A 21,946-nucleotide genomic window follows, 5' to 3' on the forward strand; every position below is an offset into this window, starting at 1 on the left:
CTGCATGTGCCACCGCGGGCGCTGCTGCCGGGGGCCTGCAGGTAACTCGAGGTCCCCTTGGAGGTGCCATGGGGCCGCCTCCACTGCTACTGGCTGAGGTGTCCGGGGCCTTCCACTCCGCCCCGATCCCCACCCGCTCTGGGCTGGCTGCCCTGCTGCTCTCGCCCGCTCACTCGCTCGCCCGCGCCTTGCTGCCCCGTCTCTTTCCACTCCAGCCAGACAGACGCCCGCGCTTTCGCCAGCCCAGCCCAGCCCAGCCCAGTCCTGCACCACCAAGAGACCCGACGTGACTGGCTGGACCCGGCTCTGAGGTGCCTTCTCTCGTCCCATTCCTCCTCTTCCACTCCTTCACTCTCTTCCTCGTCACCACCACCGCCAAACCATCTCCCCCCCCGAGCCCGCGTCGAAAAGAGAACTTGGAAAGGGCCACCTCGCCAATTCCTTTTTCCTTTTCTCTTTCCCCCCCTCCCCTTTCCCCCCGGCTATTTTTTGTTTCTTCCCCAACCGACCTCCTCCGAGATACCCACCCCCCGTTGACATACTCTGCCCTTGTCTTCTTCGGCCGCTGCACGCTTCCCTTCTTTCACTTCGTTTTGACGGCTCTTCTTCTCCGGATACCCACGAAAGCCGTCGCCCATCCGCCTCGCCTTGACGCCCCCCTGCTTGACCAGCCCGACCTCCGCTCCCTCACCATGAATAAGCTGGCCAACATGCGTCACTGGTCCGAGAGGATGAGCCCCAACTTCGGAATGGGTCGTCCCAACATGCCCATGAACGCCCTCAACGCCCATCCCAAGAACGCCGCCCAGCCTGGCGGCCCCATAAGCTCGCCGCAGGCCGCCGATGCCACGATCCACTACTCGTTCAACGTTCCCTTCGCTTCCGACCTCGCCGGCCCCGACACCGAAGACATTGTCCACGCCACGACGGACGCCGTCCTCAGGTGGACGCATCCTAAGGACGCTCCCGATGACGTTCAAGTGCACGAGCTGCCCGTTCACGTACAGAACCTGGTCCACCTTCGCAAGCTTTGCAGCGACCTGTCCATCGGACCGCTACCCATCGAGGCCCACGTTCTGTCGACAACGCCCAAGAATGGCAGGGGCCAGCAGGTCACCACCGTCTGCCTGTCCGGCTCCCCGGAGCTGGTAAACAAGAGCAGGGAGACGATTCTCAATGAGATTCCCATCTCAATGGTATGTTTGTTTCTCCTACTGGTGCTGTTGATATGCTGCTGCAGCAGGTGACTGACCCTGCTGCGTAGCGTTGCACCATAATCGATATCGACGGCAGCCTGGTCTGCGACCTCAGCGCCGGCATCCTCAAGACCCCAGTCGTGGAAACCTTAGACTACATCTCGAGCTTCTGCGGTGTCGACATTTTCTTGCTTGGCCCCAAGCTGACCCCCATGGTGGACGGCATGACCGGCGATTCGGAGATGCGCATTGACCAGCGATGGCGGGTCGCCATCTACGGTGACATTCTCTCGTCCGAGCACGCAAAAGCCCGGGTCTTGATACACATTGACACTTTGGTACGTCCAAATTTGCCTCTAATCATGACGATCTCGTGTGTTGACCCAAGCAGCTTGGTCGTGTTGTCGACGTCACCAAGGTGGAGCTCTATCTCCACCAGCTTGTCTGTGGTCGGCATCGAAAGAACATCAAGCTCATCGAGTCTTCCACCGGGACTGCCATTTACTTCCCTCCGCTGTTCTCGCAAATGTACCGCTACTGTCCCCCGAACGCGAACCGCCGTGATCCCTCCGATATCTTCATCACCGGCGACTCCCCGCAGGCCATCGAGTTGGCCAAGCAGAAGCTGCACGAGACCGTCTCGCGAATTCGACTCTACGTCAAGGACGTCACGATTCCCGCCGCTAAGATTGACAGCATCCTGCTCACCCGCCTCGATAAGGTTCGCAAAATTCTCGAGGCCAATGGAACGTACATCATGTTCCCCCCACTGGCGTGTCAGCGTACCATGGTTCGGGTCCAAGGCAGCGAGGGCCTTCCCGTTGAGCGAACCGTGCGGGAACTCATGTCCTTGGTAGGTAACACGTGTGAATCCGCCTTCTCGGATCACTGGCTAACTCGTGCAAGGCCGGTCAATTTTACGGTGCTGGCTGGTACACGCAGCACTCCGATCAGAGACAGCTCCTTGGCCCCGCGGATATCAAGGCGATGTTGGGCGAGATCTGCGCCAACTCGGACGCTGACTTGTCTTTTGACAAGATGAACTTCACCGTCACCGGGTCTGACGATGCTGTCAAGTCGGCGCTGAACGTCATCTCCGAACTTCGCTTTGTGACACTGGCTCCGTACCAGATTCGCGTCAAGATTGAGCTGGCCAACGAGCACAAAGAGTTTGTTAGCGGCAAGAAGAATGGCAAAATCAACAAGATCATGGGCCAGAGTATGTTTTGCCTCTCCTCAGGTTCCATGGACGCCGGCGACTGACAGCAGGCAGGCAACGTGCAGATCATCTTTGACGGCTTCAACGAGTACAATTTCAACATTGACGTCATGGCAGCCAGCTACGAGTCCATGAAGCAAGGCCTCACTCTTGTTGAGCAAGAGATGCCTGCTTCCATCTCCTTCCATGTCCCGGACCAATACCACAAGCGCATCATCGGCATCGGTGGCCAGCATATCCAGCGTATTATGAAGAAGCACTCCGTCTTCGTCAAGTTCTCCAACGCAATGGATAGAGGTGGAATAAGTCGCGAGGATGATGACATCAAGGTCGATAACGTGATTTGCCGTACGCCCGCGCGCAACGCGCAGAATCTGGATGCGGTCAAGAACGAAATTCTTGAGATGGTGGATCGAGCCGTGAGTTTAACACGCCGAATAGCCTCATGGGTTCTTATGCTTACTCGGCTGGTCAGGACTCGGAGTACACCACCCAGGTTGCCAGCGTAGATCGCTTGTACCATCGAGAGCTCATTGCACGCTTGCCCGAGATCGATGAGCTGGAGCAAAAGTACAACTGCAAGATCAACTTCCCCAGTACCGAGGAGGCAAGCGACGAGGTCACGGTTACCGGCCCGCAGTGGCAGGTACCGCACTGCGTGGACGAGTTCCTTGGCATGGTGCCAGACAAGCACGAGCTTGTAGTTGCCCGCACTGCCGAGCTTGTCAAGTTCATCGAGTCAGCGGACTTTGCTTCAGACCTGGTGACGAAGCTGAAGACGCAGTACGAGGTTGAGGTCACTGTTCACCAGAACCCCGACGAGCTCACCGAAGAGGGCAAGCCGACTGTCACTCTGGTCTGGGGCTTTACTCGCAACAATGCCGGCGGGCTTCGGGATGCCATCGATTTCCTTCAGGCCCAGCTTGCGGCTGCTGCCGTTGATGCCGCCATTGTCAAGGGATCCATCCCCCGGCCCAAGTCGGACTCGTTTGAGGACTCTCTCCAGTACTTCGACTCGAAGCTTCTTCAGCACGCGCCCAACACCGTTGCTGCCGACTCCCCCGTCAAGGCTGCCTTTGAGGCCGGGGTCGCCCGTGAGCGGAGCAGCATCCTCGACCGCCTCCGCAAGCCCGGCAGTATGACGTCCATCTCGTCCTTTTTGGACCGCAGAAAGAACAGCTCGCAATCGACCAACGGCAACTTCTTTAAGGGCTCGAGCAACGTCTCCAAGTCGTCGCTCATCTCCATCGAGTCGACCCGCAGTTTCAACGCCGACCGTAACCCCTGGAACGACAGCGGCGTAAATTTGCCCGACGACGACCACCCTTGGGCCCCGCGCCCGATCAGCAAGCACATTGACAGCAAGCTTGCCATTCCGCTGCCCGGCGATGTGACGCCACGCCACGGCCCTCGCGCGTCGGGGGACAGCGGCCGCCCTTCTACTTCCCATTCCATGAATTCAGGATACCCCGGCCCAGTTGGGCCTTCCCGTTAGATTCCAACTTAGAATGCGTCTTCGAGCGAATACCCCTGCTGGATATACCCTGGCGCAAACGTATACCCTGGAACGGCTGATGTCACATGGCGTTGCATCGGTCGGGCCTGATTGTTTCTGCTTGCATTTGCTGCCTGTTTGCCGCGCCGCGTGCACGCTCTGTTTCGTGCCCCGCAACGCTGCGAATGTTTATGAGATTTGTTTGATTTGGTTATTTGACGGGTGGTGTCACTCTTGATGATTGACGTCCACTCTTTATACCCATATGCGCGACTGAACGTCAAAGAAAACCAAAAATACCCCGAGAATACGCAGCGAGAATGATCTGGTCGAGAGTTTGACGCAGGATTTGTGCGGAGAGCCGGCGCGTGGGCGCTCGAGCAGGAGAAAAGTTTATGTTGCGGGAGCATGACGGGCTGCGGATACGGCGTGTCTCTGAACGCGTCGAAACCCCAGGGAACGGAACTTTTGTGCGGCACGGGGGTCTACGCTAGACGCAGCAACAGCACAATATATGAGCTATAAAGCCGTGAAGCATACCTAACATCTTTTCGCCTGCCCCGGCGATGTCTGCCCTGTTTGTTCCCTTTTCGTCTTAAGCATGGGCGCCATGATTCATATTCTAAACATTTGTGCGCCAGCCCAGTTATGAACGCCTTATGCTTTTGAGGGGTATCCTACGCATCTACAGTGATTGATCAAAAGTGAGGAAAGAGATCTGTCCAATCGGGGGTATCATATGCCGCGGCGGGCAGCTCGCGGATGCTGATGAAAGCCTCTACTACAACGTACATGCGGGCCAGCATCAGGCTAAATCCGCACGTGAAGACGATGACTCCGAGGCCGATGCTCTGAGCCAAGGACTTTTCGCCGTCCATCCACTTCTCCCAGAAGGCATTGAGGGCGGGCCAGCGAGCCACGGCCGAGTTGAGGACCACCCAGAAGCCTCCGCAGAAGCCAATGTAGGAGGAGGAGGCTCGCCACAGCCACTTTTCTGGGACAGACGGGAAGTGGTCGTTCCAAGCGGCTGCGTGGAAGCCGCCATAGCAGAGATTCGCAAGCCAGAGAATCATGCCGACGATGAGGCCGTTGACGGAACGGAGAAGGTCGTTTGAGGGCCAATTGGGGATGTGCGTGGCGACAAGCTGTTCAGGTCGCAGGTGCAAGCAGGACGAATGCTCGCCGACAGAATGGGATAGAAGTATACGATTGCGAAGGAGTAGATCCGGGTATTTCTGAAAGGCTTGCTGAATGAGAGACCATCGAGACATATCTGAGGGAGCAGGATCCTCGGCAGTCTGGTCTTGGTGCGAGATGACTCGCGGCCTGCGCTCGAAGAATGCCGTGCCTTGCTCCTTCTGGCGGGTCTTTTCAAGAGGGCGCAGGCAAGATGGCGGCGCGCGTTGAACACTGCCAGGGAATTGAGTGACAGATGCGAGATTCGGATGCTTGACAATATCTTCTGCTTCGCCCTTCGCAGTCTCACCACCTTCGCTATCCTCACGGGGCCGCAACAGACAAAGCGTTTCCAGCTCGGGCGTTGTTGAATATAGGTTGAGGTTGGCAAATAGAGTTTTTATGAACGTCTGAGACTTGACATTTTTTTGCTTGTGCTTGACATGACCGCTGATCTCGCTGCTGGCGTACATGAAGGCAACGAGGGGTGCGAGGGACTCGTCTCGCAGGATGATGGGCTCGTTTGGCAGCAAGGGCTTGTCCCACCAAAAAACGTACATGGCGAAGGCGCAGAGGCTATAAATATGAAGTACATTGTGCAATTAGTAGTTATCAAAGCAATGGCACGGTGCCAAGTTCGACGAGGATCCTAGAACTTAGAACTTACACATGGGCAACTGTGTTGACCTCGAGGAGCGTGACGGGCAGGTGTGCGGCGAGGCGGCCGATGACCTGCACGAGCATCCAGGTGGCTTGTACGATGACTGTGGCCTTGGCAAGATCATTTGCCTTGGACTTGTCTTCGATCTCGGCCTTGGTCACGCGTGGTACGAATCCGCTACTAGCAAGGAGCATCACACCCCTGGCGGTGAGGGTGAGCCGTGGGCTTTCCGTCTTCTCGCCGTTGTCTCCGTCGGACAGGTGTGACTGGTCGAGGACGCCTCCAGACAGGCTTTCGAGCTCGATGGCAAAGCCACCCGCACAAGCGAAGAAACTGTGAGCCATGGTCCAGGGAGGCAGGTCGCTGTGAGTCGTTTCTGAGGACCGGTCATCGCCACGCTCTTTGGCATCAGCATGGAGATGCAATATGTGTTGCTGGAGCATGCGCGCGGAGCACCATTGACGCCAAGCAACAAAGACTACGAGCTCAGGGGCGTAGATGCCAGCAAAGATCCAGCGGATGTTGAGCCAGAAGACTTGGATAATGCTGCGGCGTCGGGCCGGCACGTTGAGGTGGAGCGCAGACCAGACGCAGAGGATGAGTGTTAGAAGACAGGACAAGACGAGGGACGTGGTGCCGCGACCATTGGGATCGGAGACGTATCCAACATATGAGGCAGTGCCGCTGCTACCGTTGGAGGCAGTCCCGGTCGCATTGACGGCTTGGGAACGTCGGGCGAGGAGGCTGTGTATAGTGTTGTCGGGGATAGCGGTGTGCCTCGACAAGAGCATCTTGCTCGGCGTCAGCGACACAAAGGACGATCCAGCGAGCGGGCAAGAGCGATGAGAAGCGGGAGTAACAGAAGGGCAAACTTTGAAATGAAACGTATCGAGGCAAGCACCAAACGAAAAGAACTGTGAGCAGATCAGATGCGGATCGGATGTGCCTGCCTTTCATACTCGGTTGGCGGCGCCTTCCCTACCCGCTCCTCCGCAGCCCGTGCCTTCCCTCTATTGATGAAGGATGCATCTCGTGGCTGCAGCTTCCCCTCATTCTTGCACCAAGCGCCTGGTGCTGGCCCTCCCGTTCGTCACAGAAGCCGCCGGAATCCAACCGCCCAGGCCTTGTTATCGCCCCCTTGAAAAACAGGCGTCGTCGTCGTCGCCTCTTCTCCAAGTGTTGGTCGTCGCTACACTGTACGATGCAACACGGCTGGAGCCTGCAGCAGCACTGAGGTTGCACGAGATGCGGGTATAAGCCTCGTCGTCGAGGCGGCCAGCTAATCAGCGTTCGTCAAGCCACGGGCTAAGCGCCCACGGGCCGCCTCGCGCCAGCCCAGGCCAGGGCCATCACCCTGGTCCCCCCCTGTCCCGTTAGGTATGTACGAAGTAATGTCTGAGGCACGCCCGCCCATCCTCTGCACAAACGCGGCTTGCTGGTCGCGCTGCCTCGTGCTGTTGGGGTGCTGGGGTAGCGTTCTCCCCGCCGATCCGCCGTGGTAGATCCCCATGTGTCAGATTGCCTTTCTCTCCCCTCTTTGCTGCTTGGTCTGCGACGGGGCGCACTTCGCTTTCCGTTCTCCCCGTTTCACCAGATACAAAGTGCTGTTCTTCGATCATTTTCTGTTGCTCATGTATCAGCCTCCTCATCCCCAACTATGAGCGACAACAGCAAAAAGGTCGGGCTCTTGGCCTGGAAAGATATATGTAAGGGCAGGCAGCAACTCACATGTTCACTCTCAGAGTCCCCGCTGACAGCCCGCCACAGTGCCATGGCAGAAGTAGGCAAATACTCAAGTCATACCCGCATTTCAGAAACTCACAAAGACAGGGATAACGAGTACATCTTGACGGCGTATCGGTGAGCGGACCAGAGATGTCGTCTGCGGTAACCCGTCAGCTGACAACGCAGACCTGCCTCGTTCTCTTATTCAAGGTCCATCAAGAGCATCCTCCAGATACATAATGAAACAGGCAAGTGGTGCAGGCTTGGCATCTCTCCGCACTCTTTTTCAGCGCGGCATATTGAACTGACTATCGGTAGCCAACATATGGTCGCACCTCATCGGCGCTCTTCAGTTTCTTCTCGGGCTCCTTCGCTTCCTTCACTTTCACTCCTCCGCCATCACCTCGAGCCGAGCCATCAGCTTACCCGACGTTGCCGCCGTCTCAGCCTACTACTTCTGCGTCGTCGTGTGCTTTGCCCTCTCCACCGTCTACCACACCCTGTCAGACCACAGCGCGCCTGTTCACCGTTTTGGCAACCAGCTCGACCACCTCGGCATTGTGCTCGTCATGTGGGGGACCGGCGTGTCGGGCACGCACTTTGCCCTCCGCTGCGCGCCCGCCTCGCTACGGATCCTGTATTTCTCCGCCGTGACAGCCACCGCCGCGGGCTGCGCCGTCTTCACGCTGCAGCCTCGGTTTCGCACACCGAGCTTCCGCACCGCGCGCTTCCTCATGTATTGCTTCCTCGGCTCGAGCCTCTTTGCCCCCGTAGTGCACTCCTGGCGCAGTTTTGGTGGCGACGGAGACGGCCTCGCCGCGGTGAACGCCGTCATGGGCCTGCGGTCGTTCCTCGGGCTCGGGCTCGTCAACTTTGCGGGCGCCGCCATCTACGCGGCGAGGGTGCCGGAGCGCTGGTTCCCCGAGACGTTTGACCTGCTCGGGCAGAGTCACAACTGGATGCACGTGCTCGTGTTTACGGGGGCGCTCATCAGGCTTGGCGGACTGCTCGAGGTGTGCGAGGGGTGGGCTGCGGATGGCGGGCTGGCTTCGTACTGCCAGGCTGCGAGATGAAACAGGCCGCACATCTTCTGGGGCAGAATAGATCATGGTGTGTGATGGAAGAAATCAAAACCGTCTGTCTAGCTATTCTCCAAAACTAGATGGACATGATAGATGTGGCAGGTATGTCGTATGCAGCCCATGCTGCCCGTATGTCCCTAACGCCCTGCACCCGTGGTATAAAGCCGCAAACCAGTCACGAATAGTAGTATACATCAACCCAAGGGAACGGCGCTCACGCCATGACCGGCCCAACTCTCACCTGCTCGCGGCCCTGTCTTGCTTCCGCCGTCGTCATCTGCCGCTCCTGTCGTCGTTGCTCCGCCTCTATCTTGGCGAACTGGCCGCGGGCCCCGTGCTTGAGCTTGGTGATCATGTCGGCGGCCTTGCCCTTTGTCAGGTCCGCCGCGGTCAGGGCGTCGCTACCCTTGCCGCGCATGCGGTTCACAAAGTCGAGCTGGCCCTGCGTGGGCGGCAGGTTGCGCCACGACTGATGTCGGCGTATAAAGGTGAGCGGGAACGCGTTGGACGCGTAGCTATCGGCGCCGTGGACCGCGTCGTTGAAGGTCGCCGCCGTGAGGATCTCCCTCGGGGAGGCAAACGGCGACTTGGAGACGCCGGGCGGCAGCGCGCGGATCTCGACCGCGCGGTACGTCGGGGCTGAGTTGGCTGCGGCGCCGGCGCCGGCGCCGGCTTGGTCTGCGATGCGCTCGATGCGTATGTACGAGCCGCTCGGCGCGGAGAGGACGAACCGCTCATGGCCAACCTGCACCCAGGCGTTCTGGCTGATGGCGCGGATGTGGCGCTCTCCGGACGTATCGGCAATGAGGTCCATGACCGACGAGTAGTCCGTAAAGGTAACCGCATTCGCCGCGCTTGGGACGGCACTGGACGCGCCAGAGTTGGCTTCCTGTTGCCTGGCTTCCTCCTCTGCTGAGCGCTGATCCTTGAGCCTCCTCATGTCGTCGACGGACGCCAGGTCCACCAACTCGTTTGGGTCGAGGCCGAACAGAGTCGGCGTCGTCACGATGCCAGTCTCCAGGCTCGAGACCAGGTCGATGACGTGGCAGTTCTTCTTGCCCGGGTGCAGACGCATGCCCCGTCCGATCATCTGGACCAGCAGATTCCGCGACCTGGTCGGCCGCGCCAGGACTATGCAGTCGACGTTGGGGATGTCTGTGCCCTCGGTGAAGACGCCGCAGTTGACCAGCACAGGGAAGTCACCCCTCTTGAAGGCCTCGAGGATCTCGCCCCGCCCCACCTTGGGCGTCTCGCCCGTCACGAACCTGGCGTCGAGGCCGTATTCTCTGAACTTGTGCGTGAGCCCGGACACGTGGGCCAGGTCGACGCAGAAGACGAGCGTCGACTTACGGTCGGGCGCCTTGGCCATCCAGCTCCGCACCGTGACGTCGTTTACCTCGTCCGTGTTCACCACCTTGGAGAGCTCCCCTGTCTGGAAGTCGCCAAAAGCGCTGCTCTTGACCCTGGAGAGGTTCGCCGAGGACTCTACGGTGGTGAAGATGACATCGGAGAGCCACTTGTCGGCAATCATGTCAACGTAGTCCTTGTGGTACACAATCTCGTCAATGGCGGCGCCCAGCTTGACGCCGTCGAAGCGGGAAAAGGTGGCGGACACGCCGATGAGGGTGGGCGAGTCGCGCTGCTTCTGCTCGAGACCAAAATGCTTGAGGGTCTTGAGGTAGCCCTGGGCGACGATGTGATGCGCCTCATCCACGAGAACCAGCTTGAACGTCGCGGGGTCGAATTTGTCCAGACGATCCTTGGAGGTGATGCTCTGCACGCTGGCAATGGTGATGTCCGCCGTCCCGGACGCGTGGAGGGAGCCCATCTCAACCTCAATCGTCTTGTCTGGGTAAACAATCTGACAGTGCCTCGCCGCTTGTTCGACCAACTCACGCCGGTGTGCCAGGATGAGCGTGCGATCGCCGCCGCCGCCTAGTCGAGGTTGAACCTTGCCGATAAGCTGAGTGAAGATGACCTGGCCATCAATCGAAGTCAGCCCCGGAGGGTCCTCTGTGAGATGGGGCGCAGCGACAACTCACCGTCTTGCCGCTCCCCGTGGCCAAGGAGATGCCGACGCGTTTATGCCCGCGCTTTAAAGACTGGAGCACGGATCTGATGCACTCCTGCTGATAGTCTCGGAGCTTGGGCTTGTTGTTGCTGTTGCTGGGGGATGTGATGGGGGCGACCGTCGCGGCGCAGGCCTTGAAGCTCAAGGGAGCGAGCCTGAGCTTCGTCCCGGCCGTCGCGCGGGAGACGCATCCTGCAAGAGTGCGTAGCATCGTACATCATGACAGCATGCCGATGAGCTCGAGCTGTAGACCGACGAGATTCATTCAGCGAGCCGGTCGGAGGTCAAAAGTTGTCTTGGGGTCCATCATGCTCCAAGTCTGAGGCACAGGTTTGAAGTAAAATTGTTGTCTTATGTAATCGCCCCGAGCAGCTGTGGCGGCGTCCCTATCCCCTACCAATGCTGCCATTTTCGTGGCCCTCACCGCTGTATCTCACCCTCACAACTACGGGCATTCGTTCTCAATTCAACCATTCGATACCACTCCGACGGGCTCAGGCGCAACATTTCTGACGCAAGAAAAGAGCCCTCTTTGAGCTTGAATCGCACTGTAAAGTACGCTCTGAACTCGGCAGCCATGTTCGCATCGCCTCGTTCCATTCACGCCAGCCTTTCTCCCCGACGATGGATCCAGACTCAGAGGGCAACTACTCCGCCGAAAAAGAAGACCCTGCTCGGGAGTCTTTCGAGCCCGACGAAGACGTGAAGGCGGAGGACGACGATTTCGTTCCCGAGACTTGCAGCGAGTACCGCACTAGTGATGATGAAGGCAGCAACGTTGGCGACTCCGACGAGGTGCGCGGCGCGCTCTCCTCGGGCCACGATGCTAGGCAACGTCCTTCTCTAAAGCGCCGAGCAGAGGACAACCCGGCATTCCGCCCGTTTAAGCGCCAAAGGGGCACCATCAACCTTGCGTATCTCGAGCTGCTCAACAGAGATATTGACGATGCGGCACATCGAGCCTGTCTGGACGACGAGGTCGACCTTCCCGACACCCAGATTGGCCTCACCATCTGGTCGCCCCTGGAGAAACGCCAATTCTTCGAGGCACTGTCGCGGTGTGGCAGGCACCACACTGCACAGATTGCGGCTCACGTGGGCAGCAAGAGCGTCGTCGAGGTCCAGCACTACATCAACTTCCTCCAAGACGCCCACCAGAGGAGGAGACTGTACGACCGCCGGGCGTTTCTCGCCACCGCCGAGTACCCTGCCGCCGTAGAGCTCAGCCAGCAGTGCTGCCACGCGCAGGAGGAGGCGGCAGACGCCGTATCGCTGAAGCAAGAACAGCGAGAGTCGCAGCGCGAAGAGCAGAAATGGGGTGCGGACTGGGACGTCACGCCGGACGTGGCCGTGCGACTGGACCGGGGCGACAGCCGGCCGCCGCCGTCCTTCTCGCAGCTCTTTCACACCTCGCGGTGGCTAAGGCTCTCGCAGCGCTTCTTCATGAACTCGACCATCCCCAACAGCAACTGGCACCATATTGACGACGTACCCCCCTCCATGTGGGCGACGGCGTTTGACGACTTCCACTCCTTGGCCGTGTCCGTGACCAGGCGGCTGGTGCAAGCCACGCTCTTCATCAGCATGTCGAGGATCAGGGCAAAGCGCGAACTCGTGCCCAAGACTAGAAGTTTTGTGCGGCGCAAAGACGCCGAGGCCGCGGTTGCCTCCCTCGCCATGCCAGCGAATGCGAGACATCTATGGATGAAGAGCGCCCGCAGGCTGCGCTTGGACGTCTACGAGGAGCCACCACTCGACCGGGACGACGAGGGCGAGGAGAACCCCATGTCGTATGACGAGGTCGAGCGCGCGTTGGGCGACGGTAGACCGGAGGCGACGACCGGGCAGCCTGGCTACAAGCAAGAATCCGGCTCTGAAGAGGAAGAGGAAGAGGAAGAGGAAGAGGCCGAGGACGAGGATGAAGACGAAGAGATGTCGTCCCAGAACGCCGAGGACTGGGACATTGACCGCGAGGCAAATGAGATCCTGTGGTACTCGGCGGCCGACCTGCGCGACGTCGCGGGCACCAGGCAGGCGCTCAGGGTGCGCATCGCGACGGAGCGGCGGCAGCAGGAGCAGGCGGACCGGTTCGACGAGCACGCCAGCGCCCGGGCCGAGATGGACATGTGGGAGGTGCTGCAGAGGAGGCCGCCCATGGAGATGCCCCGGGTGCAGGACCCCGGCCGGCTTGAGAGGTCCAACCTGGACGTGGAGAGCGTATACCCCTTGAGGAGAGACTGGGCGGAACAGTTCAAGTATCGCAGCGAGTGGGAGGCGCAGACGGAGTGATACCCGTCGTCTATGGGCTATAACAGGGTCCTTGGTAGATGAATTTGGCTCACTAGGATAATAGCAAGTCTGTTGATAATTTTTTGCATCCAACGCCTCGCTGGGTATCTAACTCGGCGGTGACCGCCGCGACGGGTCTGCAATCCTCCATCACCGCCCTCTGCCTCTCCCCCTTCCCCTGCCTCTACCTCGTCCGCGACCACGCGTGGCACCTCTGGTGACCCTGGACGCCGGGGTGCCGCTCTCCTCCCGCTCCTCTTCTTCCTCGTCGCTACTCTCCTCGTCCTCTTCGGACTCGCTCTCGTCGCCATCCTCGGCATCCTCCTCGTCTTCCGTTGTCTCTGCCTTGTCTTTCTCTTTCTCTTTTTCCTTTTCCTTTTCCTTCTCCTTGTCCTTATCCTTGTCGGCCGCCTTGACCTGCTGGCTGGCGGCCCTCGTCCGGCCGCGCGAGCCCCTCGTCGCCCTCGCCGCCGGCGACGGCGCATCCGTCCCGTCCTCCGTGTCCTCTACCGACGGGCCCCGCGCCTTGGTCGCGCTGGCCGTGGCGGCGGCGTTGGTGCTGGCGCGCTTGCGCTTCCGCGTCGCCGGGGCAGAGGCGGCCGGACCGCCCTCGGGTGGGGGGGAGAGGTCAAGCTCCGGCGGCGAGGTGGGCGCCTCGCTGGGGTCCGCGACGGCGCGCTGCAGCATGGTCTCGAGGAAGGTCTCGCGCGGGAGGGCGAACTCGAGGTACCTATCGTCGGAGGAGTCGTCGTCGTCAAAGGACTCGCGCTCGTCGATGATGTCGAGGTTGTAAAAGGTGCGCAGCTTGCGCCAGATGTGGGGGATGCGCGTGTGCGGGTACATGTCGGCGTCGAAGCCGTGGTTGCGGAGGTGTTCTGATATGGCGATCATGCGGAAGTGCTTGTGCATGCCTGGAGCAACGTCAGCGGGCTGGGGGGATCTCTCTCGCGCAGCTCTCTTTGGAAAGGCGCGGACGGAAAGGAAAGGCAAGGATGGAGAAACATACCAGCTGGCTTCCAGCGGATGACGCCCTTGAAAAGTGACGCCACTTGGTCGTCCGTCCAGAGGTCGTTGAGGTTGGGAAGAGCGCTGCTGGCCGCGGCCGTGTCGCCGCCGGCTTCGGGCGTGTCGATGTCCATGGCATCATCGTCGCGGGCTGCCGATGGCGTCGCGGCAGGCTGGCCGCGCGCCCGCTTCTTCGGCGGCATGGTGCTCGAGATGGGCCAATTGGCGTTGGATGCGGTACGTGGTCGTGGGATATGATATGATGCTCCGGGTGTGTGGCGATGACTGTTGCTGGCGGGCGTGGCGGGCGTAACGAGGCTGAGGTGCGGGAGGAGCGAGAGAATGAAAAGAATTGGATTTGCGCGAGGCTGTGAATCGGAGGTTGCTGAGATGGATGGATGTGACTGCACCGCCAGCTACCTTGTGCGAGCAGGGCAGTGGGGCACGCTGGATGCCGCTAATAAAAGTGCTGGCTGCCGTACGGGGTGGACCAGCCGCCGCGGGCGCCCTGCTCGCCTTTGTGAACATGGATCCATCCATTGAACGCGCTCTGGCGCGTCGCGGGCCTGGAGACTCCCCCCGTGCAACGCCAACGTCACCCTTCGAGCATCTCGACCAGAAGGCTGGCGCAAGATGCAGCCATGGTCGGCGACAGCAAAGAAGGCCATGTCTTTGCCATTCCCGACTTCTGGCCCAAATCCCACTGGCTAGAGCCGCACGACGCCGGGCACACAGTCACGCCACTGTTCGGGCAGGATGCTCTCATCAGGGAGCCGTCGTTCCAGCCGCGCGACAATGCAACGGACGGCCTGAGCCTCAGGGCGCCATTCAGCGCGCTGTCCGTCACAAACACGCTTAATCGGGATATTTCCCTCGATCAGGATGGCTTCTTTCGGCTGCCCCCGCTGTCCAGCAGCGAGCCAAGGGAGCCGACGCCAGAAGCCTCCCCGGAGCCGGAGGACCCCGTCGACGGTCCCGGTCATGTCACTCCCGAGGAGGATCTATGGATGGACGCATCCGAGTCCCCGCCAAAGAAGGCTTGCTTCCGCTCGTGGGACGCCTTTGATGCCGGCGAAGTCGCTCCGCACGCACCCATGTTCCTCAGCGAGGCCGGACCCAACGCCTACGACGCCCTGCTGTCCTTGCCCGACGACCCTCTCCAGCTCGGAAACTTGGCGGTCCCCATCGTCGCGGCCGAGCCGTACTTTTCGTCTCTGCTTGCCTTGGCCGTCGGAAGGGACTCTATCTTCTTCGTCAAAAACGAAAGCGCTGGGTCCTTCAAGCCGGCGCTCCCAGCACTGCGCGTTTCCGGCTACTCGCAGCAGGTTCTCCAAGGCCTCGAGGGCCAAGCACACTGGTGCGGCTCTACGTTCTTGCAGCTCGGACTCTTTTCTCGCGCTGCCTTGGACACGCTTCCCAGCCGCTGCGGCGTTGCCCTCGCCAGCAGCATGACCCAAGTCTTGCAGGCCGTCGAGCAGCGCGTCGCCGTGGACGGAGGCAGCCCCCGCTCGCTGCTACAGCTCCAGGCGACCATCAAAGAGGTCTTGACCATTCTCAAGTACCTGAGGAGAATGGCAACGAAGCTGCGTCCCAACTGTCCAGATGAGGAGATCTTGTCCCTCGTGTACCATACGGCCTCGTCTGTCGATGACGGGGAGAATTACATTCGGTACATATTTCGCGAGATACTGCAACGAGTTTCTGCACCTTGGGTCGAGACAATCGAAGAATGGATAGGCACGAGGCAAGAAAGCGGCATGCCACTCACCAAGACCAAAGAAGGAGACGCCAAAGGTTTTGTCAAGGTCGAGGCCGAGGCCTACGTGGATGATTTTGGGCGCGAGGAAATAGAAGTCGACTTCCGCCTCGACAGCAGCAAAATTCCGGACTTTATGCCAAAGGATGTCGTCGACACCATTTTCGAAACCGGGCGAAATTTGAGATTCATCAAATCCTTTCATCCTAAGCATCTGCTAGCCCAGGAGTCGTTGACCGAGCTGATCCAGCCACCGAAAGCAGAGTGGCACTACAATTGGGACTCTATCCTGGATCTCGAAAATCGTGTCGCTCGTTACAGAGACAGTTTACGGGCTGCTTTGGAACAGAGCCGCCATGGGTTGATGCCAGACGCCCGCTCTGTCAAGAAGCAGGAGAGCCACCCAGCGTCAACGCTGGAATACTTTGGACTCGATGAGGGGGCGATGGAAGCACGAATCATGTCATCCATAGCTCACCTGGGCCAATCTATGGAAGAGGTGGCGAAAAAGGATCCGCTAAGCAGGATAGTCCGTGAGGGCCTCACCAGACACTATCAGCCCGCCTCTATACAGTCCGACGCGACCCCACACTGGTCACTGCTCCCAGTCTTGTCTTTTGGCGGCATCGCCTCGGCGCAAGCTCAGATCGTCAGTCGAGAAGCCTTGCGGCTCCTGTTTGACGCGCATGACATTCGCAGCCACCTCAGACTTCAGAGGGACTTTCAGCTGCTCGGTAACGGCATGTTTTGCAGCCGCCTATCGCACGCACTGTTTGATCCTGACCTAGAGTCTGCTGAGAGACAGGCAGGCGTCGCCATGCAGGGGGGAGTCATGGGGCTGCGGCTTGGGAGTCGAGACACTTGGCCACCCGCCAGTTCCGAGCTGCGGCTTTCTCTCATGGGAGTCTTGACAGAGAGTTACGTACAGCAACAAGGTTCGAAGCCTGAGACCATGGCCTCCCAGTCCGTTGAACCATCGACCCTGCCCGGGGATCTAAGCTTCGCCGTGCGGGACTTGTCTCCTGAAGAGATCGACAAGTGCATCAACCCAGACTCGCTGGAGGCGCTCGATTTTCTTCGTCTGTCGTACAAACCCCCACCGGAGCTAACGTCGGTCATCACGCCCACCAATCTCATGCACTACGACAGCATCTTCAAGTTGCTCCTGAGAGTCTTGCGGATGCTGCACGTCGTCAACCAACTACACGTGGACGTCAGCGCGCGGACCAGCGCGTGGGAGAACCCCGGGCCCCTGTCGCTCCGGTTTGCCAGAGAAGCGCAAAGGTTTGTGAGCAGCGTGGCTTCGTACTTTCTGGACACAGGTGTTGCGGTTCCCTGGGGCGCGTTCGAGAGGCGGTTGGACAAGGTGCGCGCCGACCTCGACAAGGCCGTCGAGGCGGGACCGGCAACAGTTCAAAGCCCTGACCAACTGCGGCATCTTCACTCCCAAGTCATTGACGGCATCATGTTTGCGCTGTTCTTGAGGAAACGACAGCAGCCGGTGTTGGCCCTCTTGGAGGAGATATTCGCGACGATTCTGCGGTACGCCAAGTGGTCGCGACTTCACGCGCTAGGACGGAACCTGGAAACCGATGGTGAGGCCGAGGCGGCGACGCTGTACGCGCATTTCAAAAAGAAGATGCAGGTCTTCATCACTGTGTGCCGCGGCTTGTCGGAGAAGGGCAAGGCGGGCGGCAAGATGCTGAGGCAGTTGGGCGTGGGCGAGGAGAGCCTGGTTGCGCAGCTTCTGATGAAGCTCGACATGTGCGATTACTACGTCAAGAGCTGAGCGATAGATATAAAAGATGTAGTCATGTCGTAAACGTTTAGAGAGCATACTATTGCACTGCTCCATGTGCACGCGTCGTTTGGCGGGCTCACGGATCCCACGCAGCGGTTGACTGACCCGGACACACTGGCGGCGGTTGAGGCGCGACCTGCTGCCCCGCCAAATCTGCTGCACGTCGAACAAAGTACACACTTAAGTTACCCCTCCATGCGCGTCTCTCCACGCGGTTTGTTTGACTTCATCTCACCGACAACCACAGAGCGACCCAACATCAGACGCGTGTTTCGACAACAATAACCGAGCCGCCAGACCAAACCAAACTGCCTCGAGAGGCCCCGCACAATGGCCCGGCCGAGCGTCGCGGCGCGCAACCTGTCGCTGACGGAAGAGCTCGAGAAGCTGGAGCAGTCCATCACGCTGACGCTGCAAGGCACGTCGCAGCAGCGTATCCGTCGGCGAGCGCACCGAGTCGGCTGACCAGAGTTTTCCTGCAGAAATCGACCACAACTTTAGCAAAGCCCACCGAATCGTGACGACGAGCATACTGCCGCTGGTGGAGCAATATGGCGAGCACTCGCGCGCCGTCTGGGACGCGTCCAAGGCATGACATGACCGAATCCGCTCCGACGAACGTAGGAAGGGCAGCTTGCTGACGCGCGCCTGGGGATAGTTTTGGAAGCAATTCTTCGAGGCATCCGCCAACGTGTCGCTCTCTGGCTACGAGGAGCTCGCCAACGACGATGGGTCCTCGGCGGCCGGGGACAGCACGGCGATGAGAGACGACACGTCGTCAGTCTACACGGCACAGCCCCAGGATGATGATGATGACGACAACGCGACGCGCACGACGACACCCGCGGAGCAGTCGACGCTGCACGGCGATGAGTCCCTGTTGGACGACGCGGAACTTACGGGGAGCACGCCTCGTCCACCGGCGACCAAGACGATCCGCGCGCAGCTGTCGCCGCTCGAGTCGCCGTACGAGGCCTTGAAGCGGGAGATGGCCAACGAGGAGGACGCCGGCGCGACGACGGTGCTGGAAGACGACGACGACGATGACGACGACGTCGGGGAGGACTCGACGGTGCTGTTCGCCCAGCGTACGGCGCGTCTGCCGGACATGTCCATGACGCCAGGGGGGCTGGGCGCCCGCGATGACAGGACGCTGGAGCAGTCGACGCAGAGGCAGAAAGATCCGCTCCTCCACCGCGTGCTCGACAAGAACTACCGCTTGCAGGCGACGCCGCACAAGCCCGCGTACCGCATCTCGCCGCTGAAAAAGGCTACGGGCGATGCCGGCGGCAAGGGGAAAGCGGCGGCGGGGCCCTCGTGGCGCGACGACTCGCCCATGTCGTCGCCCGAGATGGCGGTCCCGACGCTGCGAAGCGAGGCCTTCATGTCCCCTTTCAAGAGCAACGCGCGGCAGCGGCTGGCGGCCGCGACGGCAACGTCACAGCGCGGGCCGAGGACGCCCGGCGTCAGCGTGCAGACGCCGGGGACGGCGAGGAAGACGCGGGACGCGTTGGCGGGCGATACAGAGGGCGGCGGCGGCGGGCGCAAGCCAAAGTACGAGATTGACTGGGAGAGCGACGGCGACGACGAGGACGGTGATCTCTACGCGGGGATGAGCCCGCCCAAGACTATTCAGTTTGCGCTGCCGCCGTCGAAGCTGCTGCAGACGCCAGGTGAGCCATTCCCGCTCTCCGTGTGTGCACATCTCCGTTTGGGGAATGATTACGCTGACAAAGTATCGCGAATGACAGCCCGGGAGGCGAGCAGGAGGATCGTCGACGACATTCTCATTGACGCGGGGGCGGACCCGGAGTCGTCCGAGTACAGCCCGACAATGGTCAAGATGAACGAGGACATTCTCAACGACAGCTTCTGAGCAGGGCGCCTTGACGGGATGGATCTGGGGGGGTGCCAATGCTGATGATGAGGTAGATGTAGACAATCACTTTTGCGCAATGAGCATGAGAGATCCTGCATGGATGACGAGAAATTTTGTCAAGTGTCTCTTAAGGCCTCTTGCCTGGTATAGGGATCTAAGTTCTAGAAGCAATCGAAAGAAATAAAACAATGAGATATATATATCCAAGGCGCTTCTCTATCAACGTCGCCCAGGGGTGACATGGGTCGTTTCTTTCTGCAAAATGAAATCCAAATAGCACTTTTTTAAGTCTCGGGGTTGATGTTTGTATCAGAGCCCCCCATGGTCCGTCAAGTCGTTATAATAAGGAAAAGGAAAAAGGAGAGAGGGGCCGGTGAGAGCGTCCCCTCCGCCTGTCGCAATGCCGTTCGCCATCGAATTCCAGGCGGGGAGGGCACGAGGAGGCCGACGAGCCATTGCTGACTGGCCGCCCCGAGCCTCACCCGCGCTCATTAAAGTGTATAGTCATTAAGGGTGTTTGTTCTTTGTGTCGTACCCGATCTCGCCTTCTTTAGTTGACCCAGCGGATGGAGGGCATGAAGAGCGTGGGAACCTTGGGGGTCTTCTTGCTGCTGCTCTTGCTGCTCTTGCTGCTCTTGTTGTGCTTGCTGCTGCTGCTGCTGGGCTGCTCGGAGACGCTGTTCTTGCGCGAGTCGGTGGCGTGGGAGGCCATGGAGCTGCGGCGCGAGCTGCTGAAGATGTCGGAGAAGACGATGTGGGGGGAGGAGATGGGCCCGTAGGCGTTGATGGTCTCGGCGGCGGAGGAGTTGGACATTTTGGCTGTGGTGGTGGTGGTGGTGGTGGTGTTGGTGTTGGGTATGGTTGCGGTTGCGGGTGAGAGAAGCTTTTGGGGGGTGGCTTGTAGTAGAGTGAAGGCTTATTTGCTTGTGGGTTGTTATTGATGGTGATGATGATGATGGGATAGAAGGCGATTCAGGTCCTTGGAGGGCGGGGGGCCCGCGAGCTCTTATACCCGAGGAGGGCAGCATCGTGAAGCTCACGGTACGGCACGGTACGTAACTACGTAACTACGTATACTAGTTTCTTGGACGGTTGAGAGGAAAACTTTCACCTTAGCAGCAGCAGCATCGTCGTGCGTGCGTGCGTGCGTGTAAGCGTGTGAGTGAGTGAACGAATGCCGTCGCCTGGCGTCGGTTGCCGAACGAACCTCCACCCACACACATCACGGACGCGCCAGCAGCAGCCCACCTCGACGCGCACGTCCTACGCGCACGCCCCTCGTTACGTACCAGAGTGAGTGGACGGGCGGACTGGATGGATGGATGACTGACTGGCATCTGGGTGTAGTGCGACTGACAAAGCCGGGTTGGCTGCGGCGGTGGGTTGACTCACGGGGCGGAAGGGGGGCCGTGTCACGGTTAACGCACCCGAAGCAAATCCACTCGCTGCCACGGGGGCCACTTGGTAAGTTAGGTACTACTAAGCTACAAAGGCAAGCTACTAGGTCCCTGTGAAGACAAGTGAAAGAGAAGGGAAAAAAACTAGCAGCCAGCGGGACACGGGCCGCGAAAGGGGGTGTGACGAATCTGGCCGGCGGGTCCACGCAAGGCACAACGTCACCCCCTCCTCCTCCTCCCCCCCGTGGTGGTGGTATGACCAAGCTTTTTCCTTTCCAAGGTTCTCTCTCCAGCTGCCGCCAATGGAAACACACACCTGCCAGCCACAGCCACAACAGCCCTGTAAAGATCGACAGGGCGCGGCGCACACGGCAGAACAGCCCTCGTGCGAACTGCCACGCCGCTGCGAGTCACAGGGCTGCCGTGTGGCTTGCATAGGTAGGTACTAAGGTTGTGATTCATCAGCGACCGCGCGTGCGTGTAAGCAGCAGCAGCATCATCAGCAGCATCATCATCATCGTTGCTCCCGTCGTGACGACATCGCATCACACGCCAGCGAGACCCCAAAAAGCCCCCTCTCGGGTCATCACTGTCCTCGTCTCGCCATCCATCGCCATTGTCGTTGTCGCTGTCGCCATCGTAGGGCGCCGCGCTCACATCATCAATCAATCAATTAATCAATCGCCCATCCATCCCAGGATGGCATCGCAGCGGGATCGCATCGGTGCCACGCCACATCAATCCATCACAGGAAAAACCCTGCGATTGTAGCCAACAACGTCCCCCAATTGCTTCTAAAAAATTCAATTCTCACACCCCTACCTGGCTTTCCCATCGCCCGCCACTGCAAGGGGCACGCCGGCCGCGGCGGCGGTAGCCGGGCAAGCAGCGGCTGTCGTCGCCTCACCGGCGGCGGCGGCAGTACTTCGTACGTTAGTAGTGACTTATTTGCGGACGTTGTACATGCAGGCAGCCTTGGAAGGGAGGCGTGCCGGAGGGATTGGTCGTTGCCGCAGCATTCATTCACACGGCCAGACGCGAAGAAAAAAGTCTTCTCCCACGTGTCGAGCCGCCCGCCCGCCGCCCCTCCCTCCAGCTTGCAACGGCCTGTGGTTCTGGTGTGGCTGACGGCTCCATTAGGCCACTGGCGCCAGGCCTGGGCCGCTGGAAAATTTTCCGGCAAGCGGGCACCTT

At 59.8% G+C, this 21,946-nt stretch overlaps 9 protein-coding genes across 9 annotated transcripts; 5 read left to right on the plus strand and 4 right to left on the minus strand.

The window, feature by feature from the left end:
* Window positions 1-299: 299 nt before the first annotated feature.
* Window positions 300-4,452, plus strand: JDV02_007737 (uncharacterized protein). Its single transcript, XM_047989263.1, has 6 exons — window positions 300-1,196; window positions 1,265-1,534; window positions 1,588-2,049; window positions 2,103-2,415; window positions 2,470-2,834; window positions 2,891-4,452. The coding sequence occupies exons 1-6, from the start codon at window positions 693-695 to the stop codon at window positions 3,908-3,910; spliced, it is 2,934 nt and encodes a 977-aa protein (XP_047845262.1). The 5' UTR covers window positions 300-692; the 3' UTR covers window positions 3,911-4,452.
* Window positions 4,453-4,454: 2 nt separating this feature from the next.
* On the minus strand, window positions 4,455-6,717 carry JDV02_007738 (uncharacterized protein). The gene is made up of 2 exons (XM_047989264.1): window positions 5,754-6,717; window positions 4,455-5,662 (listed from the first exon to the last, which is right to left on the minus strand). Exons 1-2 carry the CDS (start codon window positions 6,536-6,538, stop codon window positions 4,609-4,611), a joined length of 1,839 nt encoding a protein of 612 aa, XP_047845263.1. The 5' UTR covers window positions 6,539-6,717; the 3' UTR covers window positions 4,455-4,608.
* Window positions 6,718-7,215: 498 nt separating this feature from the next.
* Window positions 7,216-8,658, plus strand: JDV02_007739 (uncharacterized protein). Its single transcript, XM_047989265.1, has 5 exons — window positions 7,216-7,453; window positions 7,515-7,527; window positions 7,578-7,607; window positions 7,659-7,720; window positions 7,791-8,658. Exons 1-5 carry the CDS (start codon window positions 7,405-7,407, stop codon window positions 8,543-8,545), a joined length of 909 nt encoding a protein of 302 aa, XP_047845264.1. The 5' UTR covers window positions 7,216-7,404; the 3' UTR covers window positions 8,546-8,658.
* irc3 (Putative ATP-dependent helicase IRC3) lies at window positions 8,566-10,976 on the minus strand. Its single transcript, XM_047989266.1, has 2 exons — window positions 10,597-10,976; window positions 8,566-10,532 (listed from the first exon to the last, which is right to left on the minus strand). Exons 1-2 carry the CDS (start codon window positions 10,834-10,836, stop codon window positions 8,769-8,771), a joined length of 2,004 nt encoding a protein of 667 aa, XP_047845265.1. The 5' UTR covers window positions 10,837-10,976; the 3' UTR covers window positions 8,566-8,768.
* Window positions 10,977-11,074: 98 nt separating this feature from the next.
* JDV02_007741 (uncharacterized protein) lies at window positions 11,075-13,008 on the plus strand. The gene has a single exon (XM_047989267.1). The coding sequence runs from the start codon at window positions 11,250-11,252 to the stop codon at window positions 12,912-12,914; it is 1,665 nt and encodes a 554-aa protein (XP_047845266.1). The 5' UTR covers window positions 11,075-11,249; the 3' UTR covers window positions 12,915-13,008.
* Window positions 12,929-14,553, minus strand: JDV02_007742 (uncharacterized protein). The gene is made up of 2 exons (XM_047989268.1): window positions 13,921-14,553; window positions 12,929-13,825 (listed from the first exon to the last, which is right to left on the minus strand). The coding sequence occupies exons 1-2, from the start codon at window positions 14,120-14,122 to the stop codon at window positions 13,065-13,067; spliced, it is 963 nt and encodes a 320-aa protein (XP_047845267.1). The 5' UTR covers window positions 14,123-14,553; the 3' UTR covers window positions 12,929-13,064.
* Window positions 14,426-17,541, plus strand: JDV02_007743 (uncharacterized protein). The gene has a single exon (XM_047989269.1). The coding sequence runs from the start codon at window positions 14,561-14,563 to the stop codon at window positions 17,462-17,464; it is 2,904 nt and encodes a 967-aa protein (XP_047845268.1). The 5' UTR covers window positions 14,426-14,560; the 3' UTR covers window positions 17,465-17,541.
* Window positions 17,542-17,681: 140 nt separating this feature from the next.
* On the plus strand, window positions 17,682-19,549 carry ASK1 (DASH complex subunit ask1). The gene is made up of 4 exons (XM_047989270.1): window positions 17,682-17,894; window positions 17,959-18,065; window positions 18,135-19,149; window positions 19,228-19,549. Exons 1-4 carry the CDS (start codon window positions 17,807-17,809, stop codon window positions 19,350-19,352), a joined length of 1,335 nt encoding a protein of 444 aa, XP_047845269.1. The 5' UTR covers window positions 17,682-17,806; the 3' UTR covers window positions 19,353-19,549.
* On the minus strand, window positions 19,471-20,264 carry JDV02_007745 (uncharacterized protein). Its single transcript, XM_047989271.1, has one exon. It carries the CDS (start codon window positions 20,167-20,169, stop codon window positions 19,906-19,908), a length of 264 nt encoding a protein of 87 aa, XP_047845270.1. The 5' UTR covers window positions 20,170-20,264; the 3' UTR covers window positions 19,471-19,905.
* Between the last annotated feature and the right edge of the window lie 1,682 nt (window positions 20,265-21,946).

This window comes from Purpureocillium takamizusanense, chromosome 7, assembly GCF_022605165.1.
Source record: "Purpureocillium takamizusanense chromosome 7, complete sequence".
Lineage (NCBI taxonomy): Eukaryota > Fungi > Ascomycota > Sordariomycetes > Hypocreales > Ophiocordycipitaceae > Purpureocillium > Purpureocillium takamizusanense.